Source organism: Manis javanica, chromosome 17 (genome assembly GCF_040802235.1).
Source record: "Manis javanica isolate MJ-LG chromosome 17, MJ_LKY, whole genome shotgun sequence".
Classification (NCBI taxonomy): domain Eukaryota; kingdom Metazoa; phylum Chordata; class Mammalia; order Pholidota; family Manidae; genus Manis; species Manis javanica.
Genome location: NC_133172.1, coordinates 52,283,556 through 52,301,679, shown reverse-complemented (window position 1 = coordinate 52,301,679; position 18,124 = coordinate 52,283,556). Strand labels below are relative to the sequence as shown.

The 18,124-nt window shown below is 40.7% G+C and overlaps 1 protein-coding gene across 1 annotated transcript in view; it reads right to left on the bottom strand.

Annotated features, from left to right (window-relative positions):
- The window catches only part of HYDIN (HYDIN axonemal central pair apparatus protein), a 361,576-nt gene that overhangs the window by 233,776 nt on the left and 109,676 nt on the right, over positions 1-18,124 (bottom strand). The window contains exon 11 of the mRNA XM_073225416.1: positions 11,522-11,705. Within this exon, the coding sequence (XP_073081517.1) occupies positions 11,522-11,705 (184 nt within the window). The remainder of the gene's footprint in view (positions 1-11,521; positions 11,706-18,124) is intronic.

The following is an 18,124-nucleotide window of genomic DNA, read 5'->3' as shown; positions in this document are numbered from 1 at the left end:
TATGTTGAGGTACTTGCCCTCTATACCCATTTTGTTGAGAGTTTTTATCATGAATGGATGTTGAATTTTGTCAAAAGCTTTCTCAGCATCTATGGAGATGATCATGTGGTTTTTGTCCTTTTTGTTAATGTGGTGGATGATGTTGATGGATTTTCAAATGTTGTACCATCCTTTCATCCCTGAGATTAATCCCACTTGGTCATTGTGTATGATCCTCTTGATGTATTTTTGAATTCGGTTTGCTAATATTTTGTTGAGTATTTTTGCATCTATGTTCATCAGGGATATTGGTCTGTAATTTTCTTTTTTGGTGGGGTCTTTGTCTGGTTTTGGTATTAGGGTGATGCTGGCTTCAGAGAATGAGTTTGGGAGTATTCCCTCCTCTTCTATTTGTTGGAAAACTTTAAGGAGAATGGGTATTATGTCTTCTCTGTATGTCTGATAAAATTCCATGGTAAAGATATATTCCCAAAAGACGGTGGCATGAGAGGAGAGACAGAGGCTTCCTCCTAAAACTGGATACAATTAGAAAATATAATTGGTGCAACTAATCCTGAGAGAGCAACAGAAAAGAGGATGGCATCAGACTGCACACACCGGGAGAAAAGAGCAGACCTCACAGAACAGGGTAACGTACCAGAGCTGTGGCTCCACAGGACCCGAGCCCCTCCCCCACCCAAGCTCACTGGTGGCAGGAAGAGAAACGGAGCAGGGAGGGAGTGGAAGGGTTGGGACTGCTGAATACCTAGCTCCGGAGATCTGTGCTGGGAGCACAAACCTACATTTCATGGTGATTTCATGAGACTCGCACGACTACCGGGTCGGAAAGTTAATACAGGCAGAGTTCCTGGGGAGACTGGGATTCCGGCTGCTTGTGGAAAGCAGGGATCCATATTCGGCTGCTCTGGAACAAAAACTTACATCTGTGTGACCGGCCTACTGGCTCAAGCAGTGGAGACAGGCACAGAAGACGGGAGGCAGGGAACAGCTTCTTCCTCCCCACCAGGCACCAATACCACTCCCCTGTGACCCCCGACATTGCTTCTGAGGCTGAGCAGCTCCAGAATAGAGCTTTTGGACACTAGAGGGGGCCATATACAAACATGAAATGCCAAAGGAACCTTGTCCAGAGTAAAATTATTAATACAACTCCCAAGAAAGATTTAAATGATATGGACCTCGTGACTCTTCCTGAAAGGGAGTTCAAAATAAAAATCATCAACATTCTAATGGAGGTACGAAAAGACATCCAAGAACTCAGGAATGAATTCAGGTTGGAGATCCAATCATTGAAGAGCACAATGGAGGGTATTAAAAGCAGGTTGGATATGGTGGAGGAGACAATAAATGAAATAAAAACTAGAGAAGAGGAATACAAAGAAGCTGAGGCACAGAGAGAAAAAAGGATCTCTAAAAATGAAAGAATATTGAGAGAACTGTGTGACCAATTCAAGCGGAACAATATTCGCATTATAGGGATACCAGAAGAAGAAGAAGAGAGAGAGAAAGGGATAGAAAGTGTCTTTGAGGAGGTAGTTGCTGAAAACTTCCCCAAGCTGGGGAAGGAGATAGTCTCTCAGGCCATGGAGATCCACAGATCTCCCAACACAAGGGACCCAAGGAAGACAACACCAAGACACATAGTAATTAAAATGGGAAAGATCAAGGATAAGGACAGACTGTTAAAAGCAGCCAGAGGCAGAAATAAGATCACACACAAAGGAAAGCCCATGAGGCTAACATTAGACTTCTCAGCAGAAACCTTACAGGCCAGAAGGGAGTGGCATGATGTATTTAATGCCATGAAGCAGAAGGGCCTGGAACCAAGATTACTTTATCTGGCAAGATTATCATTTAAATTTGAAGGAGGGATTAAACAATTTCCAGATAAGCAAAAGCTGAGAGAATTTACCTCCCACAAACCATCTCTGCAGTCTATTTTGGAGGGACTGCTATAGATGGAAGTGTTCCTAGGGTTGGATAGCTGTCACCAGAGGTAGTAAAACCATGATGGGGAGGGTGAAGCAGCTGATTGTGAGGCAAATGCAAAGTTAAATTGACTATCCCCAAAGTCAATGAAGGGATAGACAAAAAATACAGAATTTGATACCTAATATATAAAGAATGAAGGAGGAAGAAAAAGGAGGAGAAATAGTAAAGAACCTTTAGATTATGTTTGTAACAGCATACTAAGTGAGTTAAGTTAGACTCTTAGATAGTAAGGAAAGTAACCTGGAACCTTTGGTAACCACGAATCTAAAGCCTGAAATGGCAATAAGTACATACCTATTGATAATCACCCTAAATGTAAATGGACTGAATGCACCAATCAAAAGACACAGAGTCACTGAATGGATAAAAAAAACAAGACCCATCTATATGCTGCCTCCAAGAGACTCACCTCAAACCCAAAGACATGCACAGACTAAAAGTCAAGGGATGGAAAAAGAGATTTCATGCAAACAATACAGAGAAAAAAGCAGGTGTTGCAGTACTAGTATCAGACAAAATAGACTTCAAAACAAAGAAAGTAACAAGAGATAAAGAAGGACATTACATAATGATAAAGGGCTCAGTCCAACAAGAGGATATAACCATAATAAATATATATGCACCCAACACAGGAGCACCAGCATATGTGAAACAAATACTAACAGATCTAAAGGAGGAAATAGAATGCAATGCATTCATTTTAGGAGACTTCAACACACCATTCCCTCCAAAGGACAGATCCACCAGACAGAAAATAAGTAAGGACACAGAGGCACTGAACAACACACTAGAACAGATGGACCTAATAGACATCTATAGAACTCTACACCCAAAAGCAACAGGATACACATTCTTCTCAAGTGCACATGGGACATTCTCCAGAATAGACCACATATTAGGCCACAAAAAAAGCCTCAGTAAATTAAAAAAGATTGAAATTCTACCAACCAACTTTTCAGACCACAAAGGTATAAAACTAGAAATAAATTGTACAAAGAAAGCAAAAAGGCTCACAAACACATGGAGGCTTAACAACACACTTCTAAATAGTCAATGGATCAATGACAAAATTAAAATGGAGATCCAGCAATTTATGGAAATAAAAGAGAACAACAACACAAAGCCCCAACTTCTGTGGGATGCAGTGAAAGCAGTCTTAAGAGGAAAGTATATAGCAATCCAGGCATATTTAAAGAAGGAAGAACAAACCTAAATGAATAGTCTAACATCACAATTATCAAAATTGAAAAAAGAAGAACAAATGAGGCCTAAAGTCAGCAGAAGGAGGGACACAATAAAGATCAGAGAAGAAATAAACAAAATTGAGAAGAATAAAACAATAGAAAAAAATCAATGAAACCAAGAGCTGGTTCTTTGAGAAAATAAACAAAATAGATAAGTCTCTAGCCAGACTTACTAAGAGAAAAAGAGAATCAACGCACATCAACAGAATCAGAAATGAGAATGGAAACATCACAATGGACCCAACAGAAATACAAAGAATTAATACAGACTACTATGAAAACTTATATGCTAAGAAGCTGGAAAACCTAGAAGAAATGGACAACTTCCTAGAAAAATACAACCTTCCAAGACTGACCAAGGAAGAAACACAAAATCTAAACAAACCAATTACCAGCAAAGAAATTGAAGCAGTAATCAAAAAACTACCCAAGAACAAAATCCCTGGGCCAGATGGATTTACCCCGGAATTTTATCAGACATACAAAGAAGATATAATACCCATTCTCCTTAAAGTTTTCCAAAAAATAGAAGAAGAGGGAATACTCCCAAACTCATTCTATGAAGCCAACATCACCCTAATACCAAAACCAGGCAAAGATCCCACCAAAAAAGAAAATTACAGACCAATATCCCTGATGAACGTAGATGCAAAAATACTCAATAAAATATTAGCAAACCGAATTTAAAAATACATCAAAAGGATCATACACCACGACCAAGTGGGATTCATCCCAGGCATGCAAGGATGGTACAACATTCGAAAATCCATCAACATCATCCACCATATAAAGAAAAAGAAAGACAAAAACCACATGATCATCTCCATAGATGCTGAAAAAGCTTTTGACAAAATTCAACATCCATTCATGATAAAAACTCTCAACTCAATGGGTATAGAAGGCAAGTACCTCAACATAATAAAGGCCATATATGATAAACTCACAGCCAACGTCATACTGAACAGTGAGAAGCTGAATGCTTTTCCTCTGAGATTGGGAGGGAATAAGACAGGGATGCCCACTCTCCCCACTGTTATTCAACATATTACTGGAGGTCCTAGCCACAGCAATCAGACAAAACAAAGAAATACAAGGAATCCAGATTGGTAAAGAAGAAGTTAAACTGTCACTATTTGCAGATGACATGATATTGTACATAAAACACCCTAAAGACTACACTCCCAAACTACTAGAACTGATATCAGAATACAGAAAAGTAGCAGAATACAAAATTAACACACAGAAATCTGTGGCTTTCCTATACACTAACAGTGAACCAATAGAAAGAGAAATCAGGAAAACAATTCCACTCACAATTGCATCAAAAAGAATAAAATACCTAGGAATAAATCTAACCAAAGAAGTGAAAGACCTATACCCTGAAAACTATAAGACACTCTCAAGAGAAATTAAAGAGGACACTAACAAATGGAAACTCATCTCATGCTCTTGGCTAGGAAGAATTAATACAGTCAAAATGGCTATCTTGCCCAAAGCAATATACAGATTTGATGCAATCCCTATCAAATTACCAACAACATTCTTCAATGAACTGAAACAAATAGTTCAAAATTTCATATGGAAACACCAAAGACCCCGAATAGCCAAAGCAATCCTGAGAAAGAAGAATAAAGTGGGGGGGGGCATCTCACTCCCCAACGTCAAGATCTACTACAAAGCCACAGTAATCAAGACAATTTGGTACTGGCACAAAAACAGACCCACAGACCAGTGCAACAGATTAGAGACTCCAAACATTAACCCAAACATATATGGTCAATTAATATTCGATAAAGGAGCCATGGACATACAATGGGGAAATGACAGTCTCTTCAACAGATGGTGCTGGCAAAACTGGACAGCTACATGTAAGAGAATGAAACTGGATCACTGTCTAACCCCATACACAAAAGTAAATTCAAAATGGATCAAAGACCTGAATGTAAGTCCTGAAACCATAAAATTCTTAGAAAAAAACATAGGCAAAAATCTCTTGGACATAAACATTAGTCACTTCTTCATGAACATATCTCCCTGGGCAAGGAAAACAAAAGCAAAAATGAACAAGTGGGACTATATCAAGCTGAAAACCTTCTGTACAACAAAGGACACCATCAATAGAACAAAAAGGTACCCTGCAGTATGGGAGAATATATTCGTAAATGACAGATCTGATAAAGGGTTGACATCCAAAATATATAAAGAGCTCATGCACCTCAACAAACAAAAAGAAAATAATACAATTAAAAAATGGGTATAGGAGCTGAACAGACAGTTCTCCAAAGAAGAAATTCAGATGGCCAACAGACACATGAAAAGATGCTCCACATCGCTAGTCATCAGAGAAATGCAAATTAAGACCACAATGAGATATCACCTCACACCAGTAAGGATGGCCACCATCCAAAAGACAAACAACAACAAATATTGGCAAGGTTGTGGAGAAAGGGGAACCCTCCTACACTGCTGGTGGAAATGTAAATTAGTTCAACCATTGTGGAAAGCAGTATGGAGGTTCCTCAAAATACTCAAAATAGAAATACCATTTGATCCAGGAATTCCACTTCTAGGAATTTACCCTAAGAATGCAGCACTCCAGTTTGAAAAAGACAGATGCACCCCTATGTTTATTGAAGCACTATTCACAATAGCCAAGAAATGGAAGCAACCTAACTGTCCATCAGTAGATGAATGGATCAAGAAAATGTGGTACATATACACAATGGAAAATTATTCAGCCATAAGAAGAAAACAAATCCTACAATTTGCAACAACATGGATGGAGCTAGAGGGTATTATGCTCAGTGAAATAAGCCAAGCAGAGAAAGAGAAATACCAAATGATTTCACTCATCTGTGGAGTATAAGAACAAAGGAAAAACTGAAGGAACAAAACAGCAGCAGAATCACAGAACCCAAGAATGGACTAACAGTTACCAAAGGAAAAGAGACTGGGGAGAATGGGTGGGAAGGGAGGGATAAGGGCAGGGAAGAAGAAAGGGGGTATTATGATTAGCATGTATAATGTGGTGGGGGGGAGGGGAGGGCTGTGCAACACAGAGGAGACAAGTAGTGATTCTACAACATCTTATGATGCTGATGTACAGTGACTGTAATGGGGTTTGTGGGGGGGACTTGGGGTAAGGGAGAGCCTAGTAAACATAATGTTATTCATGTAATTGTAGATTAATGATAACAAAATAAAAATAAAATTTAAAAAAAATTTTTTAAAAAAAGAAGGAAAATATATATATATATATTCCATTCCCCCCACCCCCCCAAAAAAAAATTCCATGGTAAATCCATCTGGCCCGGGGGGTTTTCTCTTGCATAGTTTTTTGATTACCACTTCAATTTGTTGCTGGTAATTGATCTGTTTAGATTTTCTGTTTCTTTCTTGGTCAGTCTTAGAAGGTTGTATTTTTCTAGGAAGTTGTCCATTTCTTCTAGGTTTTCCAGCTTGTTAGCATATACATTTTCATAGTATTCTCTAATAATTATTTGTATTTCTGTGGGGTCCATCATGATTTTTCCTTTCTCATTTCTGATTCTGTTGATATGTGTAGATTCTCTTTTTTCTCTTAATAAGTCTGGCTAGGAGTTTATCTATTTTGTTTATTTTCTCAAAAAGCCAGCTCTTGGTTTCACTGATTTTTTCTATTGTTTTATTTTTCTCAATTTTATTTATTTCTTCTCTGATCTTTTTATGTTCCTCCTTCTGCTGACTTTGGATCTCATTTGTTCTTCTTTTTCCAATCTCAATAATTGTGACTTTAGACTATTCATTTGGGATTGTTCTTCCTTCTTTAAACAGGCCTGGATTGCTATATACTTTCCACTTAGAACTGTCTTCACTGCATCCCACAGAAGTTGGGGCTTTGTGCTATTGTCATTTGTCTCCATATATTGCTTGATCTCTATTTTAATTTGGTCATTGATCCAGTGATTATTTAGGAGCATGTTGTTAAGCCTCCATATGTTTGTGAGCCTTTTTGTTTTCTTTGTACAATTTATTTCTAGTTTTATACCTTTGTGGTCTGAGAAGTTGGTTGGTAGAATTTTAATCTTTTTGAATTTACTGAGGCTTTTTTGTGGCCTAGTATGTGGTCTATTCTAGAAAATGTTCCTTGTGCACTTGAGAAGAATGTGTATCCTGCTGCTTTTGGGTTTAGAGTTCTGTAGATGTCTGTTAGGTCCATCTGTTCCAAGGTGATGTTCATTGCCTCTGTGCCCTTATTTTCTGTCTGGTGGATCTGTCCTTTGGAGTGAGTGGTGTGTTGAAGTCTCCTAGAATGAATGCATTGCAGTCTATTTTCTCCTTTAATTCTATTAGTATTTGTTTCACATATATCAGTGTTCCTATATTGGGTGCATATATATTTATAATGGTTATATCCTCTTGTTGGACTGAGCCCTTTATCATTATGTAATGTCCTTCTTTATCTCTTGTTACTTTCTTTGTTTTGAAATCTATTTTGTAAGATACAAGTACTACACCACCTGCTTTTTTCTCCCTATTGTTTGCATGAAATCTCTTTTTCCATCCTTTCACTTTTAGTCTGTGTATGTCTTTGGGTTTGAGGTGAGTCTCTTATAAGCAGCAATATAGATGGATCTTGCTTTTTTATCCATTCTATTACTCTGTGTCTTTTGATTGGTGCATTCAGTCCATTTACATTTGGGGTGATTATTGAAAGGTATGTACTTATTGCCATTGCAGGCTTTAGGTTCATGTTTACCAAAGGTTCAAGGTTAGCTTATTTACTATCTTACTGTCTAACTTAACTCACTTATTGAACTATTATAAACATAGTCTGATGATTCTTTATTTCTCTCCCTTCTTATTCCTCCTTCATTCTTTGTATGTTAGGTGCTTTTTTATGTGTGTGTGCTCTTTTGTGTTTCCTTTGACTGCTTTTGTGAGTAGTTGATTTTATTAGTTAGTATTTAATTGTTCTGCTTTCTTTGCTGTGATTTTATTTTCTCTGGTGACATCTGTTTAGTCTTAGGAGTGCTCCCATGTAGAGCAGTCCCTCTAAAATACCCTGTAGAGGTGGTTTGTGGGAGACAAATTCCCTCAACTTTTGCTTGTCTGGGAATTGTTTAATCCCTCCTTCATATTTAAATTATAATCATGCTGGATACAGTATTCTTGGTTCAAAGCCCTTCTGTTTCATTTAAGTAAATATATCATGCCATTCTCTTTTGGCCTATAAGGTTTCTGTTGAGAAGTCTGATCATAACCTGATGTTTTCCTTTGTAGGTGACCTTTTTCTCTCTCTGGCTGCCTTTAATACCCTATCCTTGTCCTTGATCTTTGCCATTTTAATTATTGTGTGTCTTGGTGTTTCCTCCTTGGGTCCCTTGTTTTGGGAGTTCTGTGTGCTTCTGTAGTCTGAGAGGCTATTTCCTCCCCTAGTTTGGGGAAGTTTTCAGCAATTATTTCTTCAAGGACACTTTCTATCCCTTTTTCTCTTTCTTCTTCTTGTGGTACCCCTATAATGTGGATATTGTTCCATTTTGATTGGTCACACAGTTTTCTTAATATTCTTTCATTCCTGGAGATCCTTTTATCTCTCTCTGCCTCAGCTTCTCTATATTCCTGTTCTCTTATTTCTATTCCATTAACAGTCTTTTGCACCTTATCTAGTCTGCTCCTAAGTCCTTACACAGATTGTTTAATTTCTGTAATTTCCCTCCTGAATTCATCCCTTAGCTCTTGCATATTTCTCTGAAGGTCCATCAGCATGGTTATGACCTGTATTTTGAATTCTTTTTCAGGAATATTGGTTATATCTATCTCCCCAGGCCCTCTCTCAGGGGTTGTCTGGGTGATTCTGGACTGGACCAAATTCTTCTGCCTTTTCATGGTAATAGAGGTAGTTGTAGGCAGGTGGTACATGTGTCAGATGGGAGAACAAAGCCCCTTCCTGCTTGCTGGTCACCTTGCCCTTCTCTGCTGCCTGAGTGGGTTACCCCCACACTGGGAGCAGCCTCTGGGTTAATTCCCTGAGTTGCTGTGGGTGGGGCAGCCCTCAGGGTAGCCTAGAGCCCTGTGGGGAGTGGCAGGCATGCTACGTGTGCTCTCCTGTGAGAATGGTGCCCCTTTGCGCCTTGCCCCAGCTTCCTCTGTCTGCACCAGGTAGCTGGGCGCCAGTGGCCACCACTGGGTCTGGCTCAGATGGCTGCACATGGGGAGGAGACTCTGGGCAGCTGCTGTGGGCAGGGCCACTCTCCAGTTGCTTGGCCGCTGTGGTGGGGCAGCGCTGGCATGGGGGAACAACTGGCAGGCTGCTTATTGCCGTGAGGGGCTTCAGAGCTGCATTGCCTCCCAGGGGGTTGGGGCACCTGAAGTTCCTCAGGATTCTCAGCCTGCTGGGCTGATTGTGCCGGGACGATTCCGTCCAGCTATGGAGCCCCTGTCCCTTTAAGACTTTCAAAAAGCACCCACTTTTATTTTGTCCTGGGGGAGCCAGCTGTGGGGACCTGCTCGCAGATTTTACTTTTCCGTTTCTCTAATATCCAGTACACCATGCAATGTGTGCCTGCGCTCCTGGTGCAGATTACTAGGGCTGGATATTTAGCAGTCCTGTACTTCCACTCCCTCCCTACTCCAACTCCTTTTCTCCTGCCGGTGAGCTGGAGTTGGGGGAGCACTCAGGTCCCACCAGGTCGTGGCTTTGTATCTTACCCCCTTCATGAGATGCTGAGTTCTTGCAGATGCAGATGTAGCCTGGCTGTTGTACCATGTCTTCTGGTCTCTCTGTTAGGCATAGTTGTATTTGTTGTATTTTCAAAAATACATACGGTTTTGGGAGGAGATTTCTGCTGCCCTACTCATGCTGCCATCTTGGCTCCTCCCCTCCGTGAACTCTTTACTTCAAACAAGATGATCCACTCACGGAGCCTTGAATGAGCCATGCCATTCACATTCCCAATTTTCTTTTTCACAAGTGTCATCCTGCAAGACCGAGCTCCAGTCTCAGGTCTCAAGAAGCCTTGTCTAGTTTCTTAGGCTCTGATAATCACCTTAGCTTCGGAACTAATGTACCGACTATCTTCACCAGTGATCCACACAGCAGCATTCACAAAAGAATGCTTCAAAGGACGTTTCCAAGGGGAAGACTCCCCCTTGGAGATTTACAATGCATGTTTATCATATCAAAGACTTTTCGAAGTCTTACAGCAAAGAAACCTTTCAAACAATATTGAACTCTGTGTTTCTGAAACTTACTTAGCTGCGGAATCCCCTTTCAATGCTGTATCCTTAATAACAATTTTGAAGTGCAGACATAAGGACAATATGTCTACACAAGTCAGTGGTATTTGCCAGAAGTGACCTTATATTCTAATGCACCCTTGTACCTGTGTCTTCTCTCCAACTCATTTGAAAAGAACAACCCAGCATCTTTCTCAACTCCTGTTGCTGTCTTTTCCAGCATTTCACTCTACACTTGCTGAGTGTAGGGAATGTACAGTGCCTAGCACATAGTAAACAGAGAAGATGCTAGCTACTTTCACTTCTGAGGCAATAGGGCAGAGTGATCAAGAGTTTGGTCTATGGAATCAGACAGACTGTTCTAAGTCTGGCTCAGCTCTCACTAGACAGACAGTGAAGTCAAGGACTATGTCTATTTTGTTCATCAACACCTCGTACACACACAGTGCCTTACACAGAACATGCAGTCAGTAAGTGAACTAAGGACAAAGCAGTTCTCAACCCCAGCAAATCTGCTCCCCAGGGGCTACTGGCAATGTGCAGAGACAGTTTTGGTTGTCCCAATCAGCACCTGGTGGGTAAAGCTCAGGTATGCTACTAAACATCCTACAATGTACGGAACATAGAATTATCCAGCCCCAAATGCCAATAGGGCAGAGGTTGAGAGTCAGGCTAATCAGGGATAAATTTCTCACTACTGACACTGTTTGACCTTGAGCAAGTTTGTCGGATTTTTCCAAGTCTTAAGTTTCTCAGCTGTAGAATGGGGAACTGATTCTAGTTTATAAGGTTGTTGTAAGATAACATATACACAAAAAAGGTAAATTGGGTAATGATACGAAGTGTCTAACACAGTGGTTGGTACATGGAAAGTATGACTTTTAAATGTGACCTATGAGCACCCTTACCATTAAACTTCATTCATTGCTGTACAATGATGATAAAGCTCTTCAGATAGATTCTTTATGCTCTCACTCTCTGTCTCAGAGTAAGTACTCTGATCAAAATAAGCCACGCATTCCCACTTGTATTCCCACTGTATGATCAGGTTTTATTTATGTGCTCACCAGGGGCTCAATAGTGAAAATGGTATCCAAGAAGAGCATGCTGTCTGTCTGAACCAGATTTCTCTGATTCTCAAAGGTGCGGGAGAGAATGGAAAGACGTTCTCGGAGGGAGGGATCAATGACGCACTCTTCAAGTAACTCGTCCTTCTCATTCTTTTCCTCTTTAATCAGACCATCACAGACCCTAAAGAAAATATAGGAAATATGAGATTCATTCTGGTATTCCATGAAAGACACTGTAAAGGGCTCCTCTCTTGTCTGTCCTCTCGGAAATGATCTCACGCATCACCTGGGAGTGGCCCCTCCTTGTCCCAAGTCTATAACATGTCAGCTGAGTGACCTTGTATTGTAACCTCTCAAGAGTGTCAGCTTGCTCATCTTTAGTCTCTTTCTTCAAGAAGACTGGGCTTCCTGTCCTACTCAGTGACCACTTGCTTAGTCCTCAGCCCTTATACATATTTAGACAAATATTTTCTTTTAGGTAATTGTATTTTCCAGACAGTTTTTAAGATATTTAACATCTACCCTGCCTCTGCCATTTTTAAGGACAATTTAGTTTCTTTTCAACTCACTTAACTTTCATTCTTTCTTAGCTGTTAGTTACCTAGAGAACAGAATCTGGAGTGAGCAAGGACAAGGTTTGGGTCCTGACTCTTCCAACCATTCACTGGCTCTGTGACTTCGGGAGTTACCTAAGTCCTCTGAGCTTCACTGCCTTCACCGAGAAAGTGGAGACACTAGGAGGTCCTCTCATCTTAAAGATGTGTTGAGGATTAAATGTGATTAAGGACCTGGGGCAGTTCCTGAGACTAAGCAGGTTTTCGATAAATACCAGTTTTCTCCCTGTGTCAACCTTAGGATTACTAAGCTTGTCAAGCTTATAAAGTGCTCAAACTGTATCTAGAGAAACCTCCTTTTTCTCTCTCCAGCTCTTAGTATCCATCATAACAAGTCAAAAAATAGCCTTCCCTAACCCTCTACTCATTGTCCTCACCAAAGCTGCGTTCACATTGTTCCTAGTATCAGTTATTTCCCCTGAACTTTAAAGACTCAATTTTATCTCCTTCCACAACATAGGACCATTTTCTCTGCCTTTTACTGGTGTTACAATGGTGACAGACAAATTATTTAGCAATGCAAGTACGCAGTGAGAACTTAGGGTCACTGAAGTCCTGTCTCAGCCCCAACTGTTTTCTAAATGACTTCAAGCAAACCAAATACTCAGCAATGTCAAATAATTCTTTTTATCAACTTAGCATTCAGGGTCTTTTGGGTGCACAGCATAAAGATGTAAAAAAAAAAATGGGTTCATTGTGTTCTAGTCCCAAGGAAGAAAGCATTCCGTGCCAGTTGGGAAGCAGTGTCCAAGGTAACCAGAGCAGCAATTCTGTACCGCTGGGCAGAGCAGGGCCAATTGAAGAGAGCTCGGTCCACAGAAGGAAAGCAAACCATTTGTTCCTAAAAGTGGAATTTATGATACCTATCTGTAGAAATAAGTCCTAAAGAAACAATCATGGATATAGACAAAGATGTTCATCAATGTGCTAGCGATAATACAAAAAAAATGTGGGTGAATTTAATGCAAGAGATTGAAGGGTTGATGAAACAAATAGTGGCAATCATAAACATAACATTTATTTAGGGGGCTAATAGGAGTGGGGCATGAGGATAACACTCCATGAATTGAGGAATATGATTAACTCAACACTTACACCAGAAACAAAAGACAACAAAACAAAAACTCCCAAATGCTATTCTTCTCCCACACACTGGGACTCCTGAATCACTAACAGCCATGCAAGGCAAAGGTCAGAGGTGGGGACTGATGTCTTCCTCTTTGCCCTCTGACGGAGAACGGGAGCTGTAGCTAGGACTCCAAGAAGAGAAAGTGCAACAACACTGTGAGCCGGGATGACCCCCGCAAGGGCCTCTATGCACCTCAGTCTGTTGCCTGGCTCTCTTGTTCTGCTGACACTCATGCTCTCCTACACTCAGCGGTGGTTCTGTTTTACAGGTGAGGAGACCTCTCATCAGAGAGCGTAACAACACACCAGGCTTCTCTCCCTGTAAAACCATGGCTTTAACCCATTTTACAAATGGGCTGGTAGCCACAAACGTCCATTATCTTCAGGCATCAAGTACAGTCCGGCTGATGGATGAGAGCCAGTGGGGAAAACATGTCTCATTCTGAGGTGCAGCACCTCCACGAGGTGCTAACTGAATGCTGAGGAGATTAAAAGCTAAGAGCCATGGCCTTTACAATGGGGAGAAATATTCCCCTGTCCATGCTTGGCACAGAAAAGATGAAACCATGTACCTTCAAAGGGACCATGTGACCCTGGCCACTGAGCAACTCTGTGATGACTGTTATAAACTAAGGGCTAGAGGTCCCCTTCCTGTTTACCAAGTACTAGACAAGTCTTCAGATTCTTGTATGGGCCTGGGAAAGAGAAGGGCCCTCCAAACATAACTAAAATTAAATTTATTACTACCTGGGTGGCAGTCTCAAAGCCTAATTAAAACTATCTATCTAGAGAAATATGTTGCCCTGTACCTGAACGTTGTGGAATAAATCCATGCTGACCACTTTGTGGGGGTTACTCTGGGGATTCTAGGAGTTTTTGTACAGAGCAAATCTAGAATTAGGGCCAGCTGCTATTCAGACAATGGCCATGACCTTCATGGAGAAATGGGGAGCTGAAATCCTTAAAAGCTTGTGCTGAGTCTCTGAAAATAATAAACTGTGATGAGAATGAGTATGAAAGAATCTTGTAGGATGTTTTGTAATCCCTCAGGACAAGGTGGAGGAAGTAAGGAGTTATGAATGCAGCCTCCTTTTCTGAAGAGATTAATTTCTTGGTAAGTCCCTTAAAAACATCAAAAAAGAAAAAGACCCAAAAGGTAATTTTTTAAAGGTTCCTATATCTCATTCTGAAGGTTTAAAAAAAAATGGAAGAGAAAATCTAAGGCCTGGAACTTCTTCCTAGGGGGAATGACATCTTCATTGTCAGACTCTGGAGCCTGGGATTAGCCCAAGGTCCCCAAATGTGTATATGTATCCTGAGGTTGAACCAACATATTGCAGTATGTGGAGAGAAAGTCATCCTTCCCAGAATGGAATTGGTAAACTTCCAGGAAGGAGTAGGGCTTCCTATCCCTGAGTAGGGCTGAAATTCCTCCATTGGGAGAAGCCATGTCCAACTCTTTGATACTCAGGCCTATCACCAGGATGCTGTAGGACAAGAAACCAGATGGTATAGGATCTTGAGGGCATCTGTTAAAGCAATTAGCACTCTAAAAGTGACCACTGAGCAGCAACTTTCAGCCCCTCTCTGTAAGATGAATGCCTTAAGGACAAGCTTTAAGCTTTGTTATAACTGGACAGCAATGGGCAGACACTTGAGTCTCACATAAAGATCCACTCTGAAGTTTTCATCTTAGGGCTTGGGGTGCTGTAACTGGAAAGTGTAGTCTCTCAAAGTAGGCATGAGCCCATTTAGAATAAATCTTCTCTATTCCACATTCAGGACCAAAGTGTAACTTTCTCACTACATTTTTAAGCAAAGAGGTGCTGAAGGAAGAGGAGAAGAAGAAGAGGTTGCACACCACCATGAGCAGGAGAGTCAAACATAAAAAGGATCATTCTAGAGATGCCTCTGCTGGCCTGGCTGGGAAGCTCATAAGAGGATTCACACCATTAGCTAAAGATCTCACTGCCGCCCCTCAGGGATGAACGAACCTCTGCCACCAGCAGCGACAAGAGAACATTTGGCTTTACCTGCCATTGAAGTGTGGCCTGAAACAGCCTGAGGATCTGTGACACAGAGGAGGAGGGACCCACACCCACAGTAAGAGTACCACTGAGGTACGGCAGGGACCTGGGACAAGCATCATGATTAGCTTTTCCTGCCTATGATGAAAAATGCTGAGATATAAACAGTATAGTAAGAACAAGAGGGACCCCATCTTAAGGCTAAGATCCCATTTTAAAAACCAGGGAGTTAGGAGGTAAAATTTCTAACATATTCTTTGGTTATCAGACAATAATAACCCACCCAATCTTAAGTCACAGCAAGCAGTCTTAACTGGTATGTCCCCACTGCGTGAAGGTAACCACTATTTCGGAGAGGAACTGCATCAATAAATTCCTTGTGTTAAGTTTATCTCAGAGAATTATCTAGAGGACTGACTGGATAGCAACATAATTTCTCTCACCAGAGAGAGACATTATGAGACCACAAGTCAAGCCTATGCCCAACAGCCCCCCTCTGCCCTTTGCTCCGTTCTTGAAAGCCTTGAAAGGCAGAATCCCCAGTGATGTAATTAATCCTTCCAGTGAGCCTCTCCTCTCTGTGACCGCACTTTTCCTCTCTTCAAGTGCGTAACTTTAAATAAAGGTTTCTCACTGCTCAACTTAATTGCATTTTGTCTATCTGCACTCTTCCAGTAGTAAGAGTCTTTGTTAGTTCGTTATTTCATTCCATTTTCTAGACTTCAGCACAAGTCTTCACTCTCTCTGTGCTACTTCAACCTACTTCAACCTCCTTTCTCTTGGCTGCTTGCAAGGCAGTGGCCATTCTCTGCTACGCTTGCTCTAATGAGTTCCTTCCTTGCCAACACTCTTCTGACCTGTTTGAGAATTCTTTCTCGTTCAGAGTCAAGAACCTCCCCCATCCTGGTGGAGGTTTCACATAGTGAGCATGGAGAGACCTCCCAGATACAGCTGTCCAGCAACACCACCACCCAAAGAGGGGCAACTATCCAGAGACAGGAACTAAATGTTCAGTAAAGGGCAAACCTCTCTGTATTTGTCTTGCTTTTGGAGAGGATGGTAACTAGGTGTGTCCAGGACAAGAAACCATGACTAAATATGAAAGTCATGGTAGGCTTGGGGACGCATCAAGGAACAAGAGGAAGATGAGAGAGAAGAGACACCTTGGTCAAATAACAGATAAGGTATAAATGGCCTATTTCTCCTCTAAATCCATTTCCCCTCCTGCCCTAGGCATCTGGCCCTCAGAGAAGGGCAGGGTGAGGGTAAGGGATGGCACATTCAATAGACTCCCACGGAGATCAACCAATCCAGTTGAGGAAGCACAAGTTATATAGCTATGTGTGATTAAAAGTGAAAAGGAAGGTATTCTTATTTAGTCATCAGAAGTTACTTTTCAAATTCATTGATTAAGGGAGGGGTCATATTCCCAGGTGATAAAAATAGGCTTCTAATCATGGTTATTAAATGCTATCCCATGTTATTCCCTTCCTACCAAAAAACTGCTATAGGAACTAACAGAAAGAGCTAGAGAGATAGTGCAAGAAAGTGCAAGAAAAAAGAAAGGACAAGACTCAAGGGTAACATTAAAAAGATGTGGTGTGAGTGTCATGGGAGATAGAGGGGGTGGGGGAAGAAAATGTCCATCCATGTGTAGTTGAAATTCTATTCTCTATATCCTGGCATCTCTGATAGCAATTGGTTTGAATTTTTCTTGAGTTTCATTGTTGAAATTAACTTCCTTAAATACTTTTTGGACATAGGCATGGCATCACTCATGTCTTTTACATATAGCCAAAAACACAGACATAGCTGAAATTAAAGCTGGCTTTCCCTGGATGGTATATACTCATTCCTCCCCCCAAAGATTATGCCTACAGGACACACAGGATATTGAAACACTATGTTTACTATTGTTTGTTTGTGTCTGCTCTCCCATTTATTCTTGAAACATGCTTGGAACATTCTGATGGTTGGTACACTTGTACGTGTCAGCTGGGTAATGAGGACAACTGAAGCAGTGACTGGGCAGTTCCCTCTTGCCTTTTTAAACTACTGGTATTTCTATACCACAAGATAAACTGAAGTCTTTAGGCAGGAAAGGCTTTTCTTTTCTCACTTTTTAAACATGGCACAGTGGCAATCCAGTGATTAAAGCTCACTGTCTGAATGACCAAGCTTCTGGTCCACTGTATCCCGTCATTGTCACAGCTCCTGATTCAATTAGGGGCAGCACACTGGGGGATTTCTGCCTGGTTTCCATGGGCCTGACTTTTATTTTTATCACAGACTAACTTGGTTTTTAAGAGAGCTTTGAAGCTTCCTAGGGCTAATCTTTAATGAAAATGGAGAGGCAAATAAAAAAGGCTGAGATAAATTCCAATGAAAGTAGCAGAAGCACTAATTCAGGGAGAACGGAAGGAGATAAGACGAAAATGGAGTTTAAAAGAGGCAAGGATAGATTCGGTGAAAAGAAATAGCCAAAATTTAACTGTAATGAGATTAGTTAAAAGAGTTTAGTTTTCCATTTTATTAATTTGCTCCACTGCCTGAAGTATATCATTTTAAAAAGCAGAAGATTAAAGATACCAACAAGAAATCATTATTAAGTTACATGGTTAGTAGAGATTGAGCAATGCTACTTAAACTGAGCATATAAAAGCCATTATGTCTAAGACCTTCTTTTTCCTCATTTTTCATATTTTCTGAAAATATCTTTTCACTGGGAAAAAAAATTCCAGTTTATCCTAATCCCAAAGAGATTATTTTTAGAAACTCTAGGAAACCTGACCACTCTGGTTTTAGAATTAGACATGTAGATTCATTTTGAG